Below are 26,245 nucleotides of genomic sequence, written 5' to 3' on the forward strand. Positions count from 1 at the left end.
CCATGACTGTGACGACCTTGCAGAGTTTTCGCGGCTGTGCGGTACGTGATTTTACTTTTGTGGCAAAGAAGCCTGGATGCAGGAGTCTGCGGATAAGCACTGAGGCATGCTGGGGCCGCTGCCACACCTGGGAGGTGACAGAAACCTGCGATTATATCTTATTTATAGAACTATTACTATTGGAGTATATGTTTGTGTATTTATTTCTGCATGACATACATGTCTTCTTGTGTGTTTTGGCATCACAGAGGCCAGTTCTGGAGCCGCCGTATATCCAGAGGCACCACAGTGTCTGCACCTACAGCCGTACACGCCACCTGACAGCACGTTTACCAGGTTGTCGTCCTGGCGTCTCCCCCATCTATCATTACCCTCAGGCCTTACAGTGCGACTGCACCTACTGCTCCTCAAACCACACCGAGTGCGAGACCTTCTAAAGGCACACACACACATAGGCCTAAATCTTCTTTGCTTATTATGCAAAGAATTATCACAGTTATGCATTAGAAATCATATATATATATTAAAATCATGATTTAACAAATAAAACACACAGAAAATGACATGTACTCTTTTATTTTAAAAGATTAGACACATTTTGTGCAAACATCACCTTATAAATATATATTAGGTAAGATACATTCTTTATGTCATTAGGTGGCACCGACATTTAGAAAAATGATTTTTATTTATTTGAACTAATAGAGTGTATCTGATGCTTTTCCCCATTGTTTTATATTGAATTGATGATTGATGACTCTTTACAGAACATTCAAGAACATTTCACTCATGCTGTCATCTTAGAACTTTAGATAAAAAGAATATTATTTTATTATATACCGTTAAAAAGTTTGGGTCAGTAAGATTTTTTTGTTTTCAAAAGATAATCTCTTATGCTCACCAAGTCAGTAAAAAAAAAACTAATATTGTGAAATATTATCACTTTATTATTTTTAAAAAATGTTTAAAATGTAACACTCCTGTGATGCAAAGCTGAATTTTCAGCATCATTACTCCAGTCTTCAGTGTCACATGATCCTTCAGAAATCATTCTAATATGATGATTTGCTGCTCAAGAAACAGTTCTTATTATTATCATGATGAATAGAACATTATGTTAGAACTTTAGAAAGAAAATCGCTTTTTTGAAAAATATCTTTACCATTACTTTTGATCAATTTAATGCATTCTTGCTGAATAAAAGTATTAATTTCTTTTCAAAATTCTTACTGACCCCAAAGCTTTCAGTGATGGTGTGTTTTTATGTAAATTTACAAGTGAAATGAAAATGGTAAAATCAGAAAATTATTTGAATAAAAAAAAAAGCACATTTTCATAATTGCACAGCATTCTCGGGTGTCCAGTACAGCATGAGTGAGGCGTTCTTTATGTGGGCTCTCAGTAACGGGATTTGTGACACATGTTGCACCGACAGGCCCGTGCGGTCAAGATCTCGATGTCATCATGGTGACGGCCTCCAGGACAGTGCAGACGTACTTTGATCTGAGAAAAGACAGACACATGAAGGAATCAGGTGATAAGATAAAAATAAAGGAAATAATATCCTAATTAATAAATCTATATGAATTTCATTTTTTAATTTTTTTTTAGTAAAAATGTTGTCAGTATATTTTGAAATAATTTACCGAATGGAATAAAATAGATTATTATTGTTTGGCTTGGCTGGTGGAAATTGTTATGTTCAAAAAAGTCTTTAGTCATAATATTTCATAATTGGTTCTTCTGATGTAAAATTGGTCTTAGTAATATAATAATGGTTAGAATGTACCTTGGCATCCTTGCTAATGGTGCAGCAGCGGGAAGCAGACGTTATGTTATGGGTGAAATTGGACGCCAGCAGCACAGAGTAGCGTGACGGGAATGCACTGGACTCACAGTAGCCCACACAAGCGTACACCATCTGAGTTCCTCGACATGTACCTCGCTTGTCTGTACGTACGGTCACGTTAAATGCTGTGCGTAGACAGAGGAGTAAATCAGTACTTTACATTTTAAAGGGTTAGTTCACCCAAAAACTGGCATTAATTACTCGCCCTCATGTTGTTCCAAACCTGTAAGACTTTCCTTCATCTTCATCTTCATCAGAATCCCAATCTCAACTGACACTTTGATTGTAAAACAATCCATATGAATTGAGTGGTTTAGTCCACTGGTTCTGAAGAGACACAACCGCTTTATATGATGAACATATTGAATTTAGGCTTTTATTCACATGTAAACATTGATCAGCGAACATGAACAGAAGTGTCAGTTGCGTAGCTGTCTAGAAAGCTCTCAGATTTCATCAAAATGATCTTCATTTGAGTTCCGAAGATGAACGAAAGTTTAGAACGACATGAGGGTGAGTAATTAATGACAGAATTTTCATTTTTTGGGTGAACTAACCCTTTAAGAATGAGTTGGGTGCTTGTTAAAAATCAGGTTGTTTTCACTCACGGTAAAGGTGGCAGCCAGGAGTCAGAGCTTGAAAACTCCAGCTGAAGGGCATTAGCAACACCAACAGAACCAAAGGCAACATAAGCACCACCTGGTCAGATGTTACGCAGCGGAACATGGTGATGTTAACCTGCCAGAGTTGAAGAAATCAATCATAATTCATTTACTTAAAACATGTCACACTCATTTTCATCTTTTAATCTTTTAGTGCATAAATGATTTCATACCATTTACATAAACATTTAAGTCATTCGGCCCTTTACAAGAATAATTTCCCTAATTGAGAAAACTGACCAGACTTTCCTGACTATTGTCTTGGGAGTCCATTATTTGGAGTTGTCAAAATAATCTGAAAATTAATCACTTCCCCCATTTCCCCCTCGCAGTGTGAATGAATGTTTCCATGCCGTAAATGTTTTTGTCCAGGTTTATATTTGTTACTCACCGAGTAACTCAATTTTATTATCAGCCCATGTGTCTGGTCCATGCATTCATCCTGTATGCGTCAGAACAATTATTAATGTGTTTTTTGTTTTTGTCCAGGATGATCAGAATGTACACTTCTTTGGAGAATGAGAATTGTTTTTTTATTTATGAAAATTCTATTTCAAAAAGATTTGTCTTTTTTCATTTTTTCAACTTTACTATTGTTACCTATCTATAACAGCACATAAATGGCTACATTGTTACATGAGCAACTATGTATATATATATATATATATATATACACACACACAGACACAATAATTTTGAGTAAGCATAAAGAATGGAAGTACACACAGATTGAATTAGAAACAGTTTAGAGTGCAAGTGTGAAGCTTGCCTTCGCTGCCGTCTAATGGACGGGTGGATGGATAGATAAATATAAAGAATTACTTCCCTGAGGGGAAAAGCCGAGGAAATAACTTCTGTCTACAGCATTAATAATGGATAAAATCAGCATTACAGTCTTACATTAATATTAAACTCACACCAAGATATCCACATTGCATTTATAATAATCAGATATATTAGAAATTTTAAAGGCAAAGTTTACCTGTAGATGCAGATCCTAGTTCAAAGCCAAAGTGTGTGCAGATGAGATGTTGACCTCAGAGAGATGCGCAGGTGTGTGTATGATCGCTGATGAAGTTCTTTCTCGCAGAGCACATATATGTAGTGCAGGTAAAACTGAGCCCTCAGCTTCCAGCATAGTCACACCCACTTACCAGTGTGTCCTCATGCATGTGGATGTGTATAACGGGACCCTCCCCATCGCAATTATTACACTGTTTTAGTGTGCTTGCTGTATTTCCCTTTCACATCCCTTTTCTTTGTATGTTGCCTAACTTTATAAACCTTTGCATGCCCTTTCATCTCTCTTGCTCTGGTCTTTGGTGTTTGGTTTGAACATTGGAAGTTGAAGTGTGAACCGTTTAGGGGTCCTTATTAGCAGAACACATTTTACACATGCAGAAAATCATCCATACTTCATGTAAGAAGGTCAAAACTTTAGCTCTTGATTCCAACTTACTTGGTCTTATGAAAAAGTAACAAAGTTTTTGTAATTGTTTACATATTGCATAACAACTGAGGATGAATGAATACAATAAGGATATAATTACAGGTAAGACCATTGACGGCTCCTCATTACCATGCCTAGGCCTTTTTCTTTCTTTCTTTTATTCATAGCATTTATGAAAAATAGCAACCTATACACATTTAGAAGCTATAGCTACAACAAGTTGTAATCTAAATCTTTAGCGAAAAACAGATTATTTATAAAAAATGTTACAAGTTAGTCAAAATTTGCCACAATAAATACAATAGAAGGTGATAAATTCTATTAAAAGTGGTCATGAAATTAATTTATGTTGGTGCAGGACATTGTTTTCTCCCCTTTTCATCAGTCATTTTAGTTTATGTGGCTGTTTTAGATCACATTTGACTGGGGGTGGGGGGTTACCTTCCCAAATCCCCCATCCCCCTTGCAAACTACATCCCTTTGTCACATATGACTGGGCCAAACATCTCAAATAAGCTGTTTTAGGTCTGTATATACAAGCACTATATCTAAACAGTTCAGGTGTGAACATGCATGGTAAATAATAGGCCTACTGTAAATGTGCAATGTTGTGAAATATTCACAAATTTCAGGGATTTTCAGAACAATATTAAACTGAAAATTATGCATGTCCCATCAATTGCAGACATAGCTGGCATATATCTGTATTAAAGTGAATTTTAGGTCATGTAAATATCTTATTCAAAACTTCAACCCCAACATTTATTTATATCTGCAGATGTCAAAACAAAGGTACAGTTGAGAAGTCAAACTACTGAAGAAATACATTTTTAAAGCAAGGTGACTATATATCAGGGGTGGCAAATGTCAGTCCTGGAGAGCCACAGTCCTGCAGAGTTTTGCTTTAGGCCTAATCAAACAGATCTGAACAAGCTAATCAAGTGAGTTTTATAACTCTGCAGGACTGGACCGGACCTCCAGACCGCAGTTTGCCACCCCTGCTATATATATATATATATATATGTATGTATATACAGCTATGTATAAAATCAAGCATGCAGACTGCTTCTACTAACATCTGTGAAAGAATGGGTCGCTCTCAGGAGCTCAGTGAATTCAAGCGTGGTACCGTGATAGGTTGCCACCTGTGCAATAAGTCTATTCATGAAATTTCCTCACTACTAAATATTCCACAGTCAACAGTTAGTGGTATCCTAACAAAGTGGAAGCAGTTGGGAACAACAGCAACTCTGCCACGAAGTGGTAGGCCACGTAAAATCACAGCGCATGCTGAGGCACACAGTGCGCAGCAGTCGCCAACTTCCTGCAGAGTCAATAGCTACAGACCTCCAAACTTCATGTGGCCTTCAGATCAGCTCAAGAACAGTGCATAGAGAGTTTCATGGAATGGGTTTCCATGGCCGAGCAGCTGCATCCAAGCCTTACATCACTAAGTGCAATGCAAAGCGTCGGATGCAGTGATGTAAAGCCCACCGCCACTGGACTCTAGAGCAGTGGAGACGTGTTCTCTGGAGTGACAAATCACACTTCTCTGTTTGGCAATCTGATGGACGAGTCTGGGTTTGGAGGTTGCCAGGAGAACGGTACTTGCCGGACTGCATTGTGCCAAGTGTAAAGTTTGGTGGAGGGGGGATTATGGTGTGGGGTTGTTTTTCAGGGGTTGGGTTTGGCCCATTAGTTCCAGTGAAAGGAACTCCTAATGCTTCAGCATACCAAGACATTTTGGACAATTTCAGGCTCCCAACTTTGTGGGAACAGTTTGGGGATGGCCCCTTCTTGTTCCAACATGACTGTGCACCAGTGCACAAAGCAAGGTCCATATAGACATGGATGAGCGAGTTTGGGAGGAACTTGACTGGCCAGAGTCCTGACCTCAAACCGATTGAACACCTTTGGGATGAATTAGAGCGGAGACTGCGAGCCGGGCCTTCTCGTTCAACATCACTGCCTGACCTCACAAATGAACTTCTAGATGAATGGTTAACAATTCCCATAAACACACTCCTAAACCTTGTGTAAAGCCTTCCCAGAAGAGCTGAAGCTGTTATAGCTGCAAAGGGTGGGCCAACTCCATATTAAACCCTACGGATTAAGAATGGGATGTCATTAAAGTTCATGTGCACGTAAAGGCAGGCATCCCAAAACTTTTGGCAATATAGTGTATATATTACTAATATTTTGTGGACCACTGTGGACCAGTGAAAGCAATGAACTTTTCCATTAAGGGGGGAAATTTGCTCCCTTAAATGGATTTTCATTTTTTATTGGATTTTCATTTTATTATTAGCTTCCAGAAAAGATCAGGTGTGCTCCAACAGTAGCCACATTCAGATCATCAAAACATAGCTTTGGACCTTTTTTTTTTTTTTTGTAAGAATAAAGAATGTTTTTGAAAGAAATCTCTTATGCTTACCAAGGCTGCATTTATTTGATCATATATATATATATAAGTATAAAAAAATACAGTAAAACATTCTTGTGAAACATCATTATAATTAATATATATATATTTTTTTTAATCCTGTAATGGTAAATCAGAATTTTCAGCATCATTACTCCAGTCTTCAGTGTCACATGATCCTTCAGAAATCATTCTAATATTTTGATTTGGTGCTCAAGAAATATTTATTATAATCAATGTTAAAAAAAAAGTTGCTTTAAAGGTGAAATATATAATATTTTTGCAGTAAAATATCCAAAAAACACTAGCTAGTGTTATATATATATTTTGTTCACTTGAGTACTTACAATATCCCTAATGCTATTTGTAAATCGTGAGAAAATTGCAATTTTAACCAAGGCTCCGGGAAGTGTGAGGAGTCGCCTGTCAATTGCGTCATACCCACGTTACCCTCGGTTTCCGGTTTTATTTTGTAGAAACCATGGAAACACCAAAGACGCTTTAATATTTACACGTTTTAATAAACATAATTATTTGTATTAACAGTAATACATAATTTTCTCCATTATACAATACGTTTTAAATTTAAATTTAATTGCATGCCATTTATCAACACAAGCCATCCAGCATTTAATATGATATTCTAAAATCGATCTATCTTACTGCAGTGTGTAACAGTGTTTCACAGCAGCTGCCGAGCGAACGCACAGAGTAATGCTATAACATTTTCAACACTCTCAAATGTATCTAATATGATAAACAGAGCTGCGTTACCTCATACTCATGACCGGAAAAGCGGAAGCGGCGCCGGCGACTGTGTCATAATAAAAAAAATGCTGCTCGTGAGGCGTGTGTTGCGCAATCGCTCCAGCGGCCTCGTTCAGGACAACATCACTCGGTCCTGCTCTGCTTCATACTACAGTAACGTTAATAATCACATCCATGAACATGATTTGTTCCCGAGTCCAATCCCTATTCTTTTGCACCATCCGTTGAGGTGAAGAGCACATGTCCCAAGATTCCACAAGATTACGCCTTTGTTTTGAATAGGCCTCTAGCGGACATAATTCTTACATATTGTACCTTTAAGGGTTAGTTCATTCAAAGAAGAAAAAATTCTGTCATTCATTACCTCATGTCGTTCCACACCCATAAGACCTCCGTTCATCTTCGGAACACAAATTAAGATATTTTTGATGAAATCCGAGAGCTTTCTGACCTCCAATAGACTGCAACGTTATTACCACTTCAAGGCCCAGAAAGATAGTAAAGACATCATTAAAACAGTCCATGTGACTACAGTGGCTCAACTTTTATTCTAAAAACAAACAAACAAAAACACTGACTTCATTCAACAATTTTTTTCTCTTCCATGTCAGTCTCCTACGTTGTTGATGTAGTAATGACAGTGCAGTGCTTCTGCATTCTACACCAGAACGCTGACTCAGTATTGGCCGATGCTGTTCACGTGATCAAAAAGTATTCTCGTCACTTCATAACATTAAGGTTGAACCACTGTAGTCAAATTGACTATTTTAATAATGTCTTTAGTACATTTTTGGGCCTTCAAAGTGGTAATAAGGTTGCAGTCTTATCAGAGGCCAGAAAGCTCATGGATTTCATCAATAATATCTTAATTTGTGTTCCAAAGACGAACTAAGGTCTTACGGGTTTGAACGACATGAGTAATTAATGACAGAATTTTCATTTTTGTTTTTGTGAACACCTTGTTTGATGGAGAAAAGGAAAATCACTTATTTGAATTTTCTGTTACTCAAAAAATGTTCTTTGCTGTTACTCAAAAAAGAAAAATAATCTGAAATTAAATCACGAAAATTACGTGCATTTAAATGTGGTCATTGATCATCGGATATAAGCTTCTGCTAAATAAAAAAAAAAAAATGGTGATGCCGTTTTAGTGCAAAAGATAATTCAAACTTCTTAACAATGCATTCCTGGGTGCTGGTACATTCACTTTCCAACACGCACAATTTATTATGTCATTGTAAATGGAATGGATGACATAATTCATCATTCTCTCAACCCACCTCCCCACATCACACACGATCAGCATGATTCATACTTCAAGGTCTCCTGGGTTTTTGTCACAGGAAGGAGTGTAATTATAAAGAGATATTAAGATATTATACAGGGCCAGATTCTCAGAAAAAGTTCAGAGCTTGATTGACATGGAGGTTTAAAGGTCGAGATGTGAATATAATCAGCTCATCAAGTGAAAACGTGAGGCCATGCCCTCCCCTGTTGTTTTGGCAGCTGCTATACCCTCATAAAGTGCAAGCGGATGTATTAATAATATAATTCTTCATGACTCTCCTGGTTTCCAGGTTACAGCGATATGTAAACTCTGAAAATAAAAACAAGAGAGATAAATCTTGGCTTTTTCTTGAGTCATGAACGCAAAATTAGAAGTCTTTGACAGATACAAAAGAGCTTAAACTAATTCTTCTTTGATCCTGTAATAATTTGCAAAGGCAGTCAGAAACAGGTGTGGATTTTGAGGATTGGGCGTGTATAGCCTTGGCCGATGACCTCACCTTATTGAGAGTGGTCTGCCACACACACACACACACACACACACACTCGATTTAGCGGATGCTGCAACAACATGCACACACTCAAACGCACAGGAACACTAAAATGTGAACAAAACTTGATGTTCTAACGACTTCATTCAAGTGAAAGCATAATAGAACAAACAATGTAATTTCAGGCTTAGTGAGAGTGACATGCAACAAAAGGTATTTTCAACCAAAGCAACAGTTATCTTAGTATGTATTTGAAACACTCATACAGCATAAATCAACACAGTTAAAACCATTATTGATACATTTCGAAAAAATTTAACAAACAGAATGCACAAAACAGCACAGATTAGGTTAAATAACAGACCTTGAAAAAACTTAACAGCCTTTTCTTTAATAAAAACAGGTCGGAGATCCGTAAGTGTCAAGAAATGATGGTTTGAACTTTTTAATTTGCAGGACTCTTACGGAAGAACAGAGAGAAGGGAAACAGTGAGCTGTGAAAAGAGCAGGAAGAATTTCAAGAAAACAAACTATTCTCAATTTTCAATCTTATAACTTCATACACATTCAAAACCGTCACAATTGTTGCAATTCCATTTGGTGTAGTGCAAAATTGACACTATCACAGATTGAAATTGTCAAAGACAGGGCTTAGATTAAGCCAGGAGTAGGCCTTAGTTCACTTAGGACATTTAAGTAGCTTTCATAAAAAAAATAAATAAATAAAAAAAAAACGATGGCACTGACAAGTTTTCAGATATGCAAGTGCACGTTGCTTTCATTTAAGAGAGTTTAAACATGCATTTTAGTCTTGGACTAGGCTTAAACCTTGTTATTAATGTCATATTTCATATTTCACAAGAGATTTCTCACCTGGCCATTCTAGTAATGATGCTGACATTCTGTCCAGTTGGTGAATTTGGGTCAGAACTTTCAGGGGGATCTAAACAAGGTGTTAAAAAGTCTGTAAGATTTTAAATCTTTATATTTTAGTTCATTAAAGGGTTGGTTCACCCAAAAATGAAATTTCTGTCATTAAGTACTCACCCTCATGTCGTTCCAAACCGTAATTTTCGGAACACAAATTAAGATATTTTTTGATGAAATCCAAGAGGTTTCTTATCCTCAAACGAAATTCCCATATTTAAGGTCCAGAAAAGTAGCAAAAACATTGTTAAAATAGTCAACGTGACTACATTGGTTCAACCTTAATGTTATGAAGTGACGAGAATACTTTTTAGGCCCTATCATACACCTGGTGCAATGCGGCACAAGGCGCGAAGCAAGTGTTTTTTGCTAATTTCAGCCTGACGCAGTTATCATTTTTAACGTCCTGCGCCACGTTGTTTATATAGCAAATGCACTCGTGCCCATTTGTGCGCCCATGGGCGTGCTTGTCTGAAAACGAGGTGTGGCATTGTTTGGTGCGTTGCTATTTTTAGACAACTGAAATAGACTTCACCATTGACCAACTGAAACCTGGTCTAAAGTCAATGCCACAGGTTTTTTGGTTATTTAAAGAGCGCGTTAGTAATATGCGCCTATAGGTGTGCGTACACTCTGCTTATTACACATACAGGGACATGCAGCAGTACAAAAACATGCCAAATATTAAAAATATAAGGATTACAATGTAAAACATTGTTATTGTGTGCATAAAGATAAAAATGCTTTGGTGGAATCCGGCTTGTGTCTGCAGATGTTCTGCTTGCGTGCTTTAACCTTGGGCACGAGCAGATCCATTTCCTCGCTAGAGAAGCGTTCAGTTTTTCTGCTTGTAGATTCCGCCATGCAAATAGCGAATCCGTCATGGCGCAAGTGCATCTGGCTTTTAAAGGGAATGGGAGATGAGACTCTGATTGGTTTTTTGCACATTATGCACAAAACACACCCATTACACATTAAGAGAATAGGGACAACCCTTTTAGACCATGCACCGGGCGTGCAGACCAATTTTCAAGTCATTAAACTAGCAAAAGTGGATTTGGACACGCCCTAAGTGCACTTGCTCTGTGCGCTTTAGACAATGTGCTTAGATCATTAAAATAGGGCCCTTAGTGTGCAAAAAAAACAACAAAAATAATGACTTTATTCAACAAATTCATCTCCACCCTGTCAATCTGCTACATTATTTACATTGCAGTTCTTCCAGGTTCTACGCCAGAACGCAGATGAATAAACTTCTTGGATTTCATCAAAAATATTTTATTTTGTGTTGCGAAGATGAACGAAGGTCTTACGGGTTTGGGACGACATGAGGGTGAGTAATTAATGACAGAAATTTCATTTTTAGGTGAACTAACTCTTTAACACTTATTATTTGTAACTATTTATAGACCAATATTGGCCAGTATTTAATTACGTAGAAATGATCAGCATTGCCCAGTAACTTTGTTAAATATTTGTCCACCACTTTGTCAGTTACAGATTCTATTGACAACTTTGTAAGTGCATAGTAAACAATTTCTGTTGTCATTTTTTTTTTTGTGAATTTTAAGGAAATGTTGAGTGGCAAAGCTAGGTTTTCTGGGCCCTCTGTACAGTTTATTGCAATGGGGTCCTCAGGGGAGATCAATATGGGCCCTCCAATGCTTCTTGGCCCCTTGTACACAGTCCACATTTCCCCAAAATGGGGAAATTGTTCTGCATTTCCCCATTTTGGATACTGATATTAGCTTCGGCCATTGAAAGCCCATATCGGTCGACAACTAATTTTGATTATTTGCTGGATGATCCCCCAAAAGAGTAGCGCTTTGATGACTAATAAAAGAGAAAAGATGGGAAACTAATGGCACAGTGCTGCTCACATAGCTTGGCTTGGTCATTTACTAAAAGCGTAGGTTTTTAGGTGATTTTTGAAAATGAATGAAGAAAAATGAATATTAGGAAAGATACTGATATGTTAAATAATATGCAATTTACCATCATGCACATCTGGTGCTGGTAGACAATCTGAATCAGCATGAATCTACAATAGAAAAGACGAGAGAAAGATGAAGAAAATACCAATGATGGATGGTTTCACAACTGAAAAGTACCTGAAACAGGTATTTTATTTTTATCAGCTTCTATAATTAACATCATGGAGTAGTTATGCCACCTGAATGGGCTAATGTTTCAGATTGTGCACCCTGCAGGGGCAATTAAAGATGATTAACAATTGAGACAGTGTGTGAGTGAGTGACGGACAGAAAAACTGTCTCCCCCCCAACACACACATTCATACATTAACCTCACTGCCACAAACCATCGCTTCTGCACCATTGGCCGAGCAAGGGGACTCCCTGAAACAGAGACAGGAGAGAAAGATCTATTGGTTCTCTTTTTTTGACATATCTAATTCCTGTTCCCTTTTCCAGCACATTTAACATAAAAACAAAAGACCTGTTTTAGGCAAGTCTGCAAGCAGCCGGAGGGCTTGTGCACATACACACAAATTCCCTGTGAAAAGGCATCTATTTTTGACACTGCAGTAGGTGATTTGTGTAAACTCCACCGAATTACTGGAGTCCTCGCCAGAATGAACCAACACCATAATTTCGCCCACCACAAACAAAATGAGGACATGACGTAATTAAAAGTACATGTCAAGTTCTGTTCTCCGCTGGCTTATTGATTTGTGCATCTCTTCCTACGCGGAGGAATTGGATGAGGTGGGATGTTATTTTAACAACTAAATAATTATGTTCTGCCTGCTGATTGAGTGACAGCTTCATTGAGATGGCGCCCCATTCTCAAGCTCCTCTGCTCTGCTGTTTCATAACTACTGCATCTGACTCAACACCTAATCACTCGGGTCAACAATCTTATCAGCTTCTCAACCATCACCGAAAACAAAGTGGAAAATCCCACAAATGTCTCCTGGGTTTGTGTCTGTCTCAGAGCAAGGTCCCATGAAAGGTAGCTTACTTATATACACCATCCTATAATTGTATGCTATAAACGATTGGCATCTGTTTACTGTATGTGAGTCATGAGCTAATGTTGATCTTGCTCTGCCGTTTTATTGCTCATTATTATTTTATTTCCAGTTATGTCATATTGTGACAATATACATCCAGCAAGGACTACGAGTTTGATATAAGCCAACATGTGTTGGAATCAAAATAATTAAATACACTATGAGAGAAAGACAGATTTGAATATGTGAAGACTTGACAATAATCACCACATACAGCATACAAAAAGCAGCAAACTTACTGAAAGCTCTGAGAGTTTTCTGTGGTTAGTTTGTTCTGCTTGTGTTGGCTCATAGTGCCCTCTTCTGGATGATCCATTGCAGTGGTTTGGTCTGTCCTCATTGGCTCACTAGAACACTGTAGACTTTTCGATGTAGATTTCTGAGGGCATTTACGTTTATTTTTGTCAGCTCGTGACATTTTTAAGGATATAAATCAAGAACAAGCAAGCAAGCAAGACAAGAAATTATGTATAGATTGGTTTTACAGGTTCATTTAAGAAATTAACCACAAAATAAGTTCAACAGGTCAATATAACTTAAGAAAGGAATATTTAATAAGAGACACTCACCGGTGTGTTCCAGGAATTGGTATTTGTCACTGGTAAACAAGAGCAGACAAAGTTAATTCAGAGCATATGTCATAGTAAAGTGGTCAGGTAGTGTGCTGAGATCAAGAGCCCTCCCACCTGTGCACTGAAAGGCTGGTTCACGATACTCCACATACAGTGTAATAAGGAAGGGGTACGGAGACAGTTTTACACCCTTCTTCATGAACCTCATTTTGGACACTTGTTCCCATTTACTTTTATCTGTAAGTGTTGTATGTTGTCAAGGGAAGTAATGGTCCCTTATTTGTATATATTACACTTTTAGTTTAACTGACCCTGAACAACAGTTCAGTTTTTTATTAAAATTACAAATATTTAAAAAAAGAGCCCCTGTTGGTTGAGCTCTTTCAAATCTTTAAAGGGGTATTTCACCCCAAGATGAAAATTCTGTCATCACTTACATTTAATCATTTTAGCAGACGCTTTTATCCAAAGAAATTACAAATAAGGAGAACAATAGAAGCAATCAAACCAACAATAGTGCTGTGAGTAGTCCCAGTTAGTCTAGCACAGTTCACATTGCAAGTTGTTTTTTAAATAGATATGTAGAATAGAAAGTGTTTGTATTAAAGGATTAGTCCACTTTCAAATACAATTTTCCTGATAATTTACTCACCCGCATGTCATCCAAGATGTTCATGTGTTTCTTTCTTCAGTCGAAAAGAAATTAAGGTTTTTGATGAAAACATTCCAGGATTATTCTCCTTATAGTGGACTTCAATGGGCACCAAACAGTTGAAGGTCAAAATGACAGTTTCAGTGCAGCTTCAAAGGGCTTTAAATGATACCAGACGAGGAATACGAGTCTTATCTAGCGAAACGATGGGTCATTTTCTACAAAGATGCAAATGTATATGCTTTATAAACACAAATGATCGCCTTCCAAGTGCTTCCACTTTCCGTATTTTTCAAAAAGCTTACGCTGTATGTCCTAGGCCTTCTCTATTCAACTTATGGAATGAACGCGTTCAGTTTTTTCCGTAAGTTGAATAAGGAAGGCGTAGGACATACAGCATAAGCTTTTTGAAGAATACGGAAAGCGGAAGCCGGTGCAAGGTGATCATTTGTGTTTATAAAGCATATATACATTTGTATTTTTGTAGAAAATGACTGATCGTTTCTCTAGATAAGACCCTTATTCCTTGTCTGGTATCATTTATAGCCCTTTGAAGCTGCACTGAAACTAATTTTGACCTTCAACCGTTTGGAGGCCAGTGAAGTCCACTATAAGGAGAATAATCCTGGAATGTTTTCATCAAAAACCTTCATTTCTTTTCGACTGAAGAACAAAAGACATGAACATCTTGGATGACATGGGGGTGAGTAAATTATCAGGAAAATTTTATTTGAAAGTGGACTAATCTTTTAAAGTGTTGACGAAAAAGACGTGTCTTTAGCTGATTTTTGAAAATGGCTAAAGACTCAGCTGCTCGGGTTGAGTTAGGTCATTCCACTAGTAGGGAACAGTCAAGGTAAAGATCTGTGAAAGTGATTTTGTGCCAATTTGGGATGGCACCACAAGGCACCATTCACTTGCACATAAGTCTGAAGTAGCGAAGGTAGGTATGGGGCGCAGAGCTGTAGGAAAACTGTATTGTTTGTACTCTTGTTTAATTTGTAAGACCTTCTTTGTTCTGTGGAACACACACAAATAAGGTCTATTATAAAATGTGTCAAAAATTGAAAGTCAAAGGTAAGCAAAACTGTATAGTTACTCGCATTCTTCAACATAACTTGACATATCTAAGTTTGGAATGACAAAAGGGTGAGTAAATGATGAAAGAAGTTTCATTTTTGTGTGATCTATCCCTTTAAAGTTATATTCATAAAAGCATACAGGGAAAAATGACGAAATTCTGGGTTGTGAAGGGGTGAAGACCATCCAGGTTTGCAAGTACTGCACGCACAGCATTCTGTGAAGCAAACCAAATCAAGAATGAAATATTCCCAAAGTTTATGAATCCAATTTGAATCCAAAATGATAATCCCGATCTTAAAAAACCTCCAGCTCCTCAGTGACTAGCATCCCATCCAGCATGTCCTCCTCATCAATGCTGTGAAAGGCAATATCCAGGTCAGATATTTCTAGAGAAATTATCTGTCTAATATCAAGCGTAAAGGTATATTCAAAATAATACTGCATACTTATAGATAAAATAAGCGTGCAAGTTCTTGCCTGCTCATTTCTCCTCGTCTTATCTTGAATTTGAAGACTTGTTTTCCAGCCTGAAAAAATCTGGTCTCAGGTACAGGAAAGGAAAAGGCCTGGATTGACATAGTTACTTCATCTGATGAGGATGAACAGAATCTTCACTGAAAAAAAAAGAAACAAGATACATACAAAAAAGTATAGTGTAGCCTATTTTATAAATGCAGTGTTTTATGTTTATAGTTTATGTTCATAGTGTACAGAAATCCATCTTACTCAAAAAACTCCATCTTATTATCAATAAAAGCGTTTCTGTAATTTATAAAGCCAATTTAGAAACGTTTAGCTTTTTTAAAATTGACTAAACGAAATGACATGGTTAATAAACACTCAGAAGCTAAAGTATAAGTTACCGTAACGCCTCAGGTATTCGGCGCCAAATAAAGCGTTGAGAATTACTAGACTGAATAGCGCGGGCACGTCGAGCTCACGACGACAAACTCTGATTGGTCAAACGCGTCATCCAGTGAGGCGCGAATCAGCTGCTATCTCTATGGTGACGAGAGTTCCTCAGAAACATGTTCCGCCCCTTTATTGTCACATGGTCAGTTAGGTTGAGCGAGTTGTACGGTTGTAAAACAGCAGCTGACGAAGATAAGACTGTACCAGAAAGTTTATCTCCAAAATGTTATAGGTACTACGTAGATAAATTAGCATTGTTATTTTCAAGGAACAGATCATTGGACCTTGACTGTGTTTAAGTCACTGGTGACTGTGTCTTTTCATGTTCAAAATACGTGCTGGGTGAGTTTATGTCTCTGTATTATTATCGTGTTGTCTGCACAGTGCATTTTTAATCTCTAGACTTAATCTAATGGCTGTTTCATTACTTCATCTTTATTCACTCATAGTCTCCAAAGCAAAACTTCCACCTTTCATAATGACTGACTCTCAGCCCTCTGTGCTTCTCAACACTGGGACTCGGATGCCTCTATTGGGACTGGGCACATACGGTTTGCAGGGTCAAGAGGACACTTACAATGCTGTGGACGCAGCTTTGAGAGCTGGTTACCGTGCCTTTGACACTGCTGCAGTGTACCGCAATGAGGCACATGTAGGTCACGCCCTCCGTAGCCTGCTGCCCAAGCATGGCCTCTCACGAGAAGATGTTTTCGTTATAAGTAAACTGGGTCCCAAAGACCAGGGCTCCAAAGCCAGGGAAGGTTGCCTGAGGAGCTTGGAACAGTTGGGATTGGGCTACATTGACCTATATCTTATTCATTGGCCAGGCACAGAGGGGCTGCAAGTGGGGGATAAACGAAACCCTGAAAACCGTGCTGAAAGCTGGGCGGTTTTGGAGGAGTTCTACTTAAAAGGAACATTTCGGGCCATTGGGGTGTCTAATTACACGGTAGCACACATGCAGGAGCTGCTGAAGAGCTGTAAAGTGCCCCCAGCAGTTCTTCAGGTAGAGTTCCACCCAAAGCTGGTCCAAAAGGACCTGAGGGCACTTTGTAAGGAAAGAGGGGTGTGTTTTCAGGCATACTCATCTCTTGGAACAGGGCTTCTGCTATCAGACCACGTGGTTCTGGATTTAGCTAAAGAGTACGGAAGGACACCAGCCCAAGTGTTGCTGAAGTGGGCTGTACAACAGAACGTTCCAGTACTGCCAAAATCATGTCAGCCAGACCGTGTGGAGGAGAATGGGCGTCTGTTTGACTTTGAGATTAGCGAGAAGGATATGGAAAGGCTCTCTGCTCTTGATAGTGGGGAGAGGTTTGATTGCTGGGATCCAACACAAGTGTCTTAAAGGGTCAATTCACCCAAAAATGAAATTTCGGTCATTAATTACTCACCCTCGTGTCATTCCAAACCCGTAAGACCTTTGTTCATCTTCAGAACACAAATTAAGTTATTTTTGATGAAATCCGAGAGCTTTCTGGCCTCCCTATATAGAACAACGTCATAAGCAAGGCCCAGAAATGTAGTAAAGACATCATTAAAATAGTCCACGTGACTGCAGTGGTTCAGCCTTAATGTCATGAAGCTATGAGAATACTTTTTGTGTGCAAAAAACAAAAAAAAAATAACTTTATTCAACAATTTCTTCTCTTCCCTGCCTGCCTCCTACGCTGTTCACATTGTAAACAGTACAGCGCTTCCGGGGTCCACGTCAGAACGCTGACTCATTATTGGGGGACGCTGTACATGTGAGCAGTACAATGCATGCGTGTGCCGCTGACGCAGGAACCAGCCAATAATCAGTCTTCATTCTAATGTAGAACCCGGTAGCACTGCACTGTTTACGCAAACAGCGTATGAGACTGACAGGGAAGAGAAAATTTCATCAAAAATACTCTCGGATTTCATCAAAAATATCTTAATTTGTGCTCTGAAGATGGACGAAAGTCTTACGGGTGTGGAACGACATGAGGGTGAGTAATTAATGACAGAAATATCAATATTTGGGTGAACCCTTTAATAAACGAAATTTCATTTTTGGGTAAACTAACCCTTTAACAATGAAACTCCATTGAGGTTTTTGTTAATGAGTTGTGTAGAAGATTTTTTATGGTGAAAATTTAGTATATTATAGTAAATATGATTATTCTACCATTAAAATCAAACTCACATGTGTGTTAGGCCTGAACAGGGGTGTGCCGAGAACATGATTCTGTTCTAAGATTACTGTACACAAGTAATTTGAATCTCAAAGAATCTGTTTATGTGAATGGAAAATCCTGTTTCCAATTGAAGACTGTAAAATGACCTTTCCAATAATATCTATAGAATGTATGGCAAAGGGCATTTGTCTGAATATATAAGGAGACGGTAGGAGAAATTCAGCAGCTGTCTCTGAGACTGTCTCCTGGACATGATGTCTCTTGATTAGCTCCTTTATTGGCAATAAAGTAAACTTTCTGGAATTAAAGATATTTAAGAAGTGATTTTTTAACATAAAGTAGAAACCACAACATTTGGTGACGAGGATGGGATTTGGTTTGAAGCTGAAGAAAACCACAGAGCAGAGCAGAGCTGATTGACCAACACAGGACAAAGTGGCCACAGGTAAGCAGTTTTATGCTTATTTAAATACTTGTGTTGGTCATCAGAGATGCTCAGTGTGGTAAGTTACTGAAAGCTTTTCCAAATTCAAAGAACTAAAAGAAAATAGTATAGCATGTAGTGTGACAGGCCTGATAAGGATATAAGTAGGATCTGTGTTTACTTGTCAAGAGGGCCTAGATGGATGGCAAGTAATGGATGCACACAGCTGCCTTTGTTCATAAGTTGATGAAGTTTGTGTTGAGGGAAGTGTAACGGACATAGGTAGTATAATATTTAAAAATTTGTGTTGAGGGAAGTGGATCGAATAAAGGTAGTATAAGTTTTTAAAAAAAAATTTCACTGTGTTGATGGAAGTTGATCAGTGGGTATTTAAGTTTAGTTCACTGTGTTGAGGGAAGTGAATCAGAGAATGTTTTAAGTTTATGTGGCTGTGTTGAGGAAGTGCAGCAGCTATTATTTTAGTGTATTATTTATTAAGAATGGATGAGAGGGAGAATAGTCTGTCTGTGTATGTGCAGCTATGTGGGATCTAGTGTCTTGCTTGACCGTGCTTGTGGTTAAAAATAGTGACCCCCTCCCTGGTCACTTGAAAAGAGTGATTGAGAGAATGAGCCCTATAGGAAATCGTTTGAATGAAAAAAATATTATTATGAAATTATTTCAAGATATTAACTTTTATTTCAAGATATTAATAATATAGTAAAATAAATAAAATAATAATATATGTATATTTAATAAATAAATAAATAACCGAATAACTAAATTAATAAATAAATAAGTTTGCACGTGCTTAAAATATTATGTCATCTATCTGCAGATGTTAAAAATTTGTATCTTACTATTCCAGAATGACAGTATGAAAATGATACTAGTGCAGAAATTTAGGTTTGTGTTAACTAAAATAACCTGTGCAGAGTGTTGAATGAGAACAAGATTGGATGACCAATGCTGTAATAGTCATAGACAGTCTTAGTAAATGAGATTTGTTGATAAAATGAAGAAATTCCTTGATGATGGTTGATGATCTTATTGCATTATATTAGATTATTTTGATTCCTGCATGTGAATATAGAAATGAAAAGACTGAAATCTGAATTATAATAGAAAAATTGTTGAATTTTAGTATATTTAGATAATCAAACATAGATTACTAATAGATTTTTGCTTACTGCAAAGAAGAAATAGCTTTGCTTTTTCCTGCAATGAAGAACTTGCTTCACTAAACCCCAGAATGAGGGAACTGCTGTTTTCAACCAGTGAGATATTTGATATAACAGATTTAGTGAATTTAGAAAAAGAGCTGATTGCTCAGACATTATTTAAATTAGAATTTACAAAAGTTCAATTTGATTCATGCGGATCTCTGAGTGTTCAAGTTTCAGATGACTTCAGTGACAGTGCTATGACGAATGGAAGCAACAAATGGATAGAGGGCAAAGGGCCCCAAAGACACAACTACAGAAAGAAGAAGAGAGAATGTGGGTGAGAAGTTTTCAGCTCCCCTTCTGAATGGACAATTCTACACTTCAACATAGAGAAAGACTGATTTAATTCACGAAAAGGTGAAATGTTCACTTGAGAATTTCCTGAGGACAAAGACAATGTCCTGAAATGCAAAACTGTGGCAAGAAGAATCCACAGCAAGATATGAGAAGAAGAAAGACACAGAGAAACATGAGAATATGAGCCTACATTCCACTCCAAAACACCATGCCTTTGAATGACATCATAGGCTGAAGACACATATAGACCAACAGCTAAGCAGCTTCATCAGACTGATGGTCTGGACCGAAGGACGTCTGAAAACCATTCCCTTATGGGCACAGGTGTGGCATCTTCAATGATCACTAGAGACCGTTTCAAATTTTAAGTATTATATATTAATTTAGTTCATCTTGAGAAGTCACTGGTCTTATAGCAGTTCTTTGTGTTCTCTGCTAAACTAACATTCTCTGTCTGCTTTTATAGTAGGACCAATCCAGCTTGTGTAAAAATAGAAAGAGGAACTTCATTGAAAGACAGTAGTGAGTGCTTAACTCACAAATGAATTAAACTAAGGCTGCATGGATTTGGTATAGTGAGGGCTATTATATTAAAAACATAAATGTCGCATTCAAATTATAATTAAATGAAAAGCACAATTGAATTAGTCTTGGAGAAAAGAAAAAAAAGTTAACTGGTCATTCCATCTTGTTTACAAGTAATTTATTAGAATATTAATAAGAACTCCAAATATTGTTATGAAATCATACTGTCGTCATCACTGGGGTAATGAGATAGAAATATTATTGGCCATAGATGTAAGAAGACGCAGAGATCTCTAATTTATTTTTAAAGAAGCTCATGAGCAACAACAAAAAAGGACGTGATAAATCTATAGAAAGAAAATAATAAAATGCAATTTGAGAAATTATATTTGGCTGTCTCAATTGCAGTATGCCTAGGCCAATCATTCTAAAACAGTTATTAGAAGTAATTAGAGAAAGTTTAGACATTGTTGCATGGGGAATGCTTCATTGTCCATGTCCTGTAGTGTTTCAAAATACAGAAATGTTGGAATTCCACTGCTAAAAGTATATGTTCCCCATTTAGATCTGAAGATCTGCTGTGGCAGAAATGAAAAATGAATAATGGCCATTGGGGGTGTGCAAGATTGTGAATGATGGTATGAATGAGTGAGAGAAGGTGTCTGAAGAGACAATGAGGCAAATCAATTAATTTGCCAAACAGCTGTGTATAATTTGTAATATGTGGGCCCACAGGGCAAATTATGCCAGTAAAAAGCAAAATAAGACCATGGATAAATTGGGAAAAGTATCCTGGTCAGTTCCTGGAAAGTTGTTGTGGCAAAAATAGAAAAAAGAAAAAACAATACCACACTTGCGCAGTGTATAACATGGGAAACAGATCAAGCAAGTTTGCTCTGTTCACCTAACCTCTAATTCTCTTTTCAGAATATCATGAAGGAGCTGAGTTTTCATCAGAAGTATCAAATATTGTTTTAACTGAATCAAAGTGGGTTGAGTGTTTAACAAATTCGTGAGAAATTATGTAGTGAAAACAGAACTCGAAACAAATGATTCAGAAATTATAAAAATGCAAATTATGGGTTAAAAATCCATATTGTGTAATTGGTTGATAATCAAAGCAGAGAGCCCCAAAGAGGGACTGGATAAAACTCAGCCCACATGAACATTTTACAGGTTACATCATGAAGGACAATGACAAGCAGATGATTTACCACATGTTGACACTAACAGAAATATTTAAGGTCTCATTCACAGGTGGCCGCAGTGCAATTCTTAGGAGTTTTAATGGGAACATAATTACATAGTTACTTTTAAGGATGTAATACAGGTAAACCAGCTGAATTGATTCTTTTAAGGGTGAACCACAATATTGTGTGTACAATTGACTGCTATTTAGTACATTACTAACAGATCTTAAGTATACTCCATAACAGAAACCCAAGTTAATTATTCTGAAAAATAGTTTTAAGGAAATTTAAAGGTAAGAAGACACAAGAATAATTTTGTGACTGTAATATCCTAACTTTGTGCACAGCCTGCTTTAAAATCTCTAACAACTGTGTGTCACTTAGCTAAGGGACAAATAGGAAATATACTTACAATAGCATATTTGCCATTCACTTGAAGCAGTAAGGAATAGAAAGTATCAAATATTGAATAATGATATTCTTAGTCAGTATGCTGAAAAAATAGGTAAATTAATGGCTGATATAATGCTACCAAAACGATTAGTAGGCATTATGTGATGAGTTCATATAAAGAAAATAGAACTAAAACCTAATATAGATGAAACTATTTCAAACACAAACTGGCCCGTACAAACTCTCAATGTACATTAGCATCAGAAAGAGGCCAAAGTAAAGATGCATAAGATAACTGATGGTCCCATGAAGGACAAATTGTTGCACCAATTGCATTTTTAAATATTTTAATTCTAGATGCGCATGGTGTTCACCATTGCGCAAGGGGGGAAGTTATAGTCTAAGGAAAATTAAACAGTAGGAATATTGGTCTGCATTTTCATATGCAATGGTAAATAATTTGGTAAATAATTTTTTTGGCCATATGTGAATTTTGTAACAAAAACAATAAAAAGAATGGAATATCAACATCAATAGGCCACAAATACAAAGAATTTAAGAACAGATTAATGGTAACATTAAAGCTAAATTTAATAAAGTATGGTAAAGTACTAAACTCAATTGGGGTGAGGTCTTGCCAATGGCACTAATAAGTTCTTGCATGTAAACTAATAGAACACCGCATGAAATGCTTAGGGGTCGACCCATGCCTGTCCTGTATTGCAGAGGTTATAATGAAGATTCTAGTTTAAAAAATTACAAAAAGGAATTAAAATCTTACATGAAGAAACTAACTGTCATGCATAAAGCTATATGTTTACAGGAAACAAGAGATAAGAGACCTTGTGTCCAGTTGTTCCAGGAAACCACTGAGGGTCTTCCAGAGAAAGTGGATGCAAAGTGAAGAAGATGTCACCTTTCAAGAATTTTTAATAGTTTAATATATGAAGTGTTTTGATTGAAAATGGAAGTATAGATTGAAATTTCATATATGACTGTAACAACCACAAACAAGGCTGAACAAATTACACGTTCACATCTACTACATAGAATTGTTGTAAAGTAAAGGTTAGGAAGCCTATGAATGTTTTACTCTCTTCAGAAAGCAAAAACAAAGAACATCTGAAAAAGAAAAAAGGACAAAACTGGGGAGAGATGTTTGGTTCTATGGCTTCTTCAGAGGATGGTGGCACATCGTGGAACATGATTCTGTTCTAAGATTACTGTACACAAGTAATTTGAATCTCAAATAATCTGTTTATGTGAATGGAAAATCCTGTTTCCAATTGAAGACTGTAAAATGACCTTTCCAATAATATCTATAGAATGTATGGCAAAGGGCATTTGTCTTAATATATAAGGAGACGGTAGGAGAAATTCAGCAGCTGTCTCTGAGACTGTCTCCTGGACATGATGTCTCTTGATTAGCTCCTTTATTGGCAATAAAGTAAACTTTCTGGAATTAAAGATATTTAAGAAGTGATTTTTTAACATAAAGTAGAAACCACAACAGTTGTCAATGACTAAATAAAATTCCAATGTTGTTCAGATGTACAATTTTACTTCCCACAGTGTAACCTACAGGTCTCTTTATTTCATTCTTAGTTTGCTACTGCATCTTTTGTTTGACAATTCAAATTATAATTGTGAAAGATGTTCTGATGCAAACAATATATGAAACCAGACTTGGAAACAATTAAGGCAAGTTGCAATAGAGGCTATTTAGTTAGCAAGCTCTGTAGTGCTGTGAGGAATGTTTTTTTAAGCTGTATGTCCAGATTCAACAATTTCTGGTGCACCTCAGAACAAATGAGTAAAGCATGACTAATGCATAAGTAAACAAAGACATTTTGATACACGGTGCCAAACACTATTAACATGAAGAACAGTACTTATGTTTTACACTTTAGTGCGAAGTAAGTGCAACCTGTGCTGAAAGTGGTTTATTAGGGTTTTTATCAGGCTATACATGTTACAAACATAAAAAAAAAAAAACATTGAAATAAAATGTTTTTAACTATTTAAAAAAGTTAGAAGGCATTGACAATGTCTTTTTCAACCAGTAATGATGTCCTCTGTTCTTGCTCTCATGGGTATTCTGACCCATTCTTGTTTTTTGGACTCTTGCTCTTAATGATATTGTTGGTTGTAGATTCCAAGAGATTTTTATGACTCAGAGATAGCAATAAAGCAGAAGGCCTCTAAGTGACCAAAGTGCTTTTACAGTAAAAACAGATTTTGTACAGCTGTCTAAAAATATTGTTAATAATTCCTTCATTTGATGTGCTTTTGTTAAAAGGTATTTCATCTGAACCTAAAAAAGCGATATGGCAGAGCGACAGAAAGTGTTTAGAACAAGCTGATATCCAGCTCACATTCACGTTCATGAAATTTACTGCATAATATTCCCAGATCTTAAGAAAAGTCAAAGGAGAAGGAGATTCTCCATTTTTGTCATCTTTGTGGAATAGCACATGCCAGTGAGATACAGTTCATGTTTTTCAACAGTCAAGGGTTCCAGTGCAGTTCATAAAAAGGGTCCAGTCAGTGGAATTGTTCCTTCTCTTCAAAGCAGTGCATCCTTTTCTTCTGCCACCAATTGTTATGTACAGTAGTCCTCTTTTCTATCCTCTTCCATCATTCATTCACTGTCAGTCACTCTGCAGGGCGCGACTCAGCATCAGACTCTTTGTGACTCCAAAGGAAGGCCAACCAGCTGGGTGATTGCTGCATCTGACATTGCTGTTCCTGCGCTCTTCACCCTCTTCATCTGTATGAGATTTAAGAAAAACATTAATCATTTGTTTTATGGTTACTTATAGGTTAAACATACTTTTAGTTTATCTTGCATTTTCACTATTCTTAATGCCACAGAGACAAACACCAACACACAAGTTGGCCATTGGATTTATAATTTTATGAAAAATAACTGTCATGTTTACACGACCACAACAGACACCCACAAATGCTGTTTGAACATGTTCAGTCGGGTGAAAACAAACTCCAATGGGTAACACACTGATCCATCAAAACCCAACAAATGTGTTTGTTGGTGTTTGTTTGTCTGTTCAGTGTGAATTGGCCTTTAATGGAACTAGGGTATATTTCTCAGATAGTCCAAACCCTCCTCTGCTCCTATTATGCCAAATAATTATCTTCTTACCCCTTTATCAAGGAGGATGTCAAACTCATCGCTCATTCTGCTTAGCTGTCGGCCATATTTCTTAGCAGCCCACAAAGCAGGAGGAGCAGAGCGAGATCTAGGCCTGAACTTGCCTTCATCTGCTGTCCCAGTCTCCAGCAGAGTCTCTTCGTTCATCGAGAGATTTCTCTGTCTGCCCAGTTGCTCGCCTACAATGACATGTGATATTGCCTGATCACATCAGACCTATTTGGTTCATTATCAGTTAAAAAATATGGTCTCAGGTACAGGAAAGGAAAAGGCCTGGATTGACATAGTTACTTTATCTGATGAGGATGAACAGAATCTTCACTGAAAAAAAAAAAGAAACAAGATACATACAAAAAAGTATGGTATAGCCTATTTTATAAATGCAGTGTTTTATGTTTATAGTTTATGTTCATAAATGTATAGTGTACAGAAATCCAGCTTACTCAAAAAACTCCACCTTATTATCAATCAAAGCGTTTCTGTAATTTATAAAGTCAATTTAGAAACGTTTAGCTTTTTTTAAATGTATTAAATGGACATGACATGGTTAATAAACACCCAGAAGCAAAAGTGTAAATTACCGTAACGCCTCAAGTATTCGGCGCCAAATAAAACGTTGAGAATTACTAGACTGAATAGCGCGGGCACGTCGAGCTCACGACGACAAACTCTGATTGGTCAAACGCGTCATCCAGTGAGGCGCGAATCAGCTGCTATCTCTATGGTGACGAGAGTTCCTCAGAAACA

General features: G+C 37.1%; 4 protein-coding genes and 1 pseudogene across 4 annotated transcripts; 2 read left to right on the forward strand and 3 right to left on the reverse strand.

Moving 5' to 3' along the window:
• LOC137031047 (glycoprotein hormone beta-5-like) lies at positions 1-437 on the forward strand. Its single transcript, XM_067401625.1, has 2 exons — positions 1-134; positions 249-437. The coding sequence occupies exons 1-2, from the start codon at positions 3-5 to the stop codon at positions 435-437; spliced, it is 321 nt and encodes a 106-aa protein (XP_067257726.1). The 5' UTR covers positions 1-2.
• Positions 438-1,289: 852 nt separating this feature from the next.
• gpha2 (glycoprotein hormone subunit alpha 2) lies at positions 1,290-2,575 on the reverse strand. The gene is made up of 3 exons (XM_067401655.1): positions 2,458-2,575; positions 1,790-1,974; positions 1,290-1,503 (listed from the first exon to the last, which is right to left on the reverse strand). The coding sequence occupies exons 1-3, from the start codon at positions 2,573-2,575 to the stop codon at positions 1,399-1,401; spliced, it is 408 nt and encodes a 135-aa protein (XP_067257756.1). The 3' UTR covers positions 1,290-1,398.
• Positions 2,576-8,989: 6,414 nt separating this feature from the next.
• On the reverse strand, positions 8,990-16,093 carry LOC137030700 (membrane-anchored junction protein). The gene is made up of 12 exons (XM_067401140.1): positions 16,061-16,093; positions 15,924-15,959; positions 15,675-15,811; positions 15,501-15,552; positions 15,336-15,411; positions 13,577-13,699; positions 13,460-13,488; positions 13,130-13,269; positions 12,177-12,213; positions 11,852-11,897; positions 9,803-9,872; positions 8,990-8,999 (listed from the first exon to the last, which is right to left on the reverse strand). The coding sequence occupies exons 3-12, from the start codon at positions 15,773-15,775 to the stop codon at positions 8,990-8,992; spliced, it is 684 nt and encodes a 227-aa protein (XP_067257241.1). The 5' UTR covers positions 15,776-15,811; positions 15,924-15,959; positions 16,061-16,093.
• A 194-nt stretch (positions 16,094-16,287) lies between these two features.
• On the forward strand, positions 16,288-23,702 carry LOC137030219 (glyoxal reductase-like). Its single transcript, XM_067400405.1, has 2 exons — positions 16,288-16,451; positions 16,559-23,702. The coding sequence occupies exon 2, from the start codon at positions 16,588-16,590 to the stop codon at positions 17,455-17,457; it is 870 nt and encodes a 289-aa protein (XP_067256506.1). The 5' UTR covers positions 16,288-16,451; positions 16,559-16,587; the 3' UTR covers positions 17,458-23,702.
• Positions 23,703-24,785: 1,083 nt separating this feature from the next.
• LOC137030701 (bcl2-associated agonist of cell death-like) lies at positions 24,786-26,189 on the reverse strand (annotated as a pseudogene).
• Positions 26,190-26,245: the final 56 nt, after the last annotated feature.

The sequence above is a fragment of the Chanodichthys erythropterus genome, chromosome 11, assembly GCF_024489055.1.
Source record: "Chanodichthys erythropterus isolate Z2021 chromosome 11, ASM2448905v1, whole genome shotgun sequence".
NCBI classification, from domain to species: domain Eukaryota; kingdom Metazoa; phylum Chordata; class Actinopteri; order Cypriniformes; family Xenocyprididae; genus Chanodichthys; species Chanodichthys erythropterus.

What these genes read in the sequence shown, in the direction of transcription:
- LOC137031047 (XM_067401625.1), top strand. Translation starts at nt 3, where the DNA reads ATGACTGTGACGACCTTGCAGAGTTTTCGCGGCTGTGCGGTACGTGAT. An exon ending in GCCGCTGCCACACCTGGGAG is followed by an intron (nt 135 to 248) that starts GTGACAGAAACC and finishes TTGGCATCACAG; the next exon opens with AGGCCAGTTCTGGAGCCGCC.
- gpha2 (XM_067401655.1), bottom strand. Translation starts at nt 2,575, where the DNA reads ATGTTCCGCTGCGTAACATCTGACCAGGTGGTGCTTATGTTGCCTTTG. An exon ending in TCCTGGCTGCCACCTTTACC is followed by an intron (nt 1,975 to 2,457) that starts GTGAGTGAAAAC and finishes GTCTACGCACAG; the next exon opens with CATTTAACGTGACCGTACGT. An exon ending in CCATTAGCAAGGATGCCAAG is followed by an intron (nt 1,504 to 1,789) that starts GTACATTCTAAC and finishes GTCTTTTCTCAG; the next exon opens with ATCAAAGTACGTCTGCACTG.
- LOC137030700 (XM_067401140.1), bottom strand. Translation starts at nt 15,775, where the DNA reads ATGTCAATCCAGGCCTTTTCCTTTCCTGTACCTGAGACCAGATTTTTT. An exon ending in GAAAACTCTCAGAGCTTTCA is followed by an intron (nt 12,214 to 13,129) that starts GTAAGTTTGCTG and finishes TCTCTGTTTCAG; the next exon opens with GGAGTCCCCTTGCTCGGCCA. An exon ending in AGCACCAGATGTGCATGATG is followed by an intron (nt 9,873 to 11,851) that starts GTAAATTGCATA and finishes CACCTTGTTTAG; the next exon opens with ATCCCCCTGAAAGTTCTGAC.
- LOC137030219 (XM_067400405.1), top strand. Translation starts at nt 16,588, where the DNA reads ATGACTGACTCTCAGCCCTCTGTGCTTCTCAACACTGGGACTCGGATG.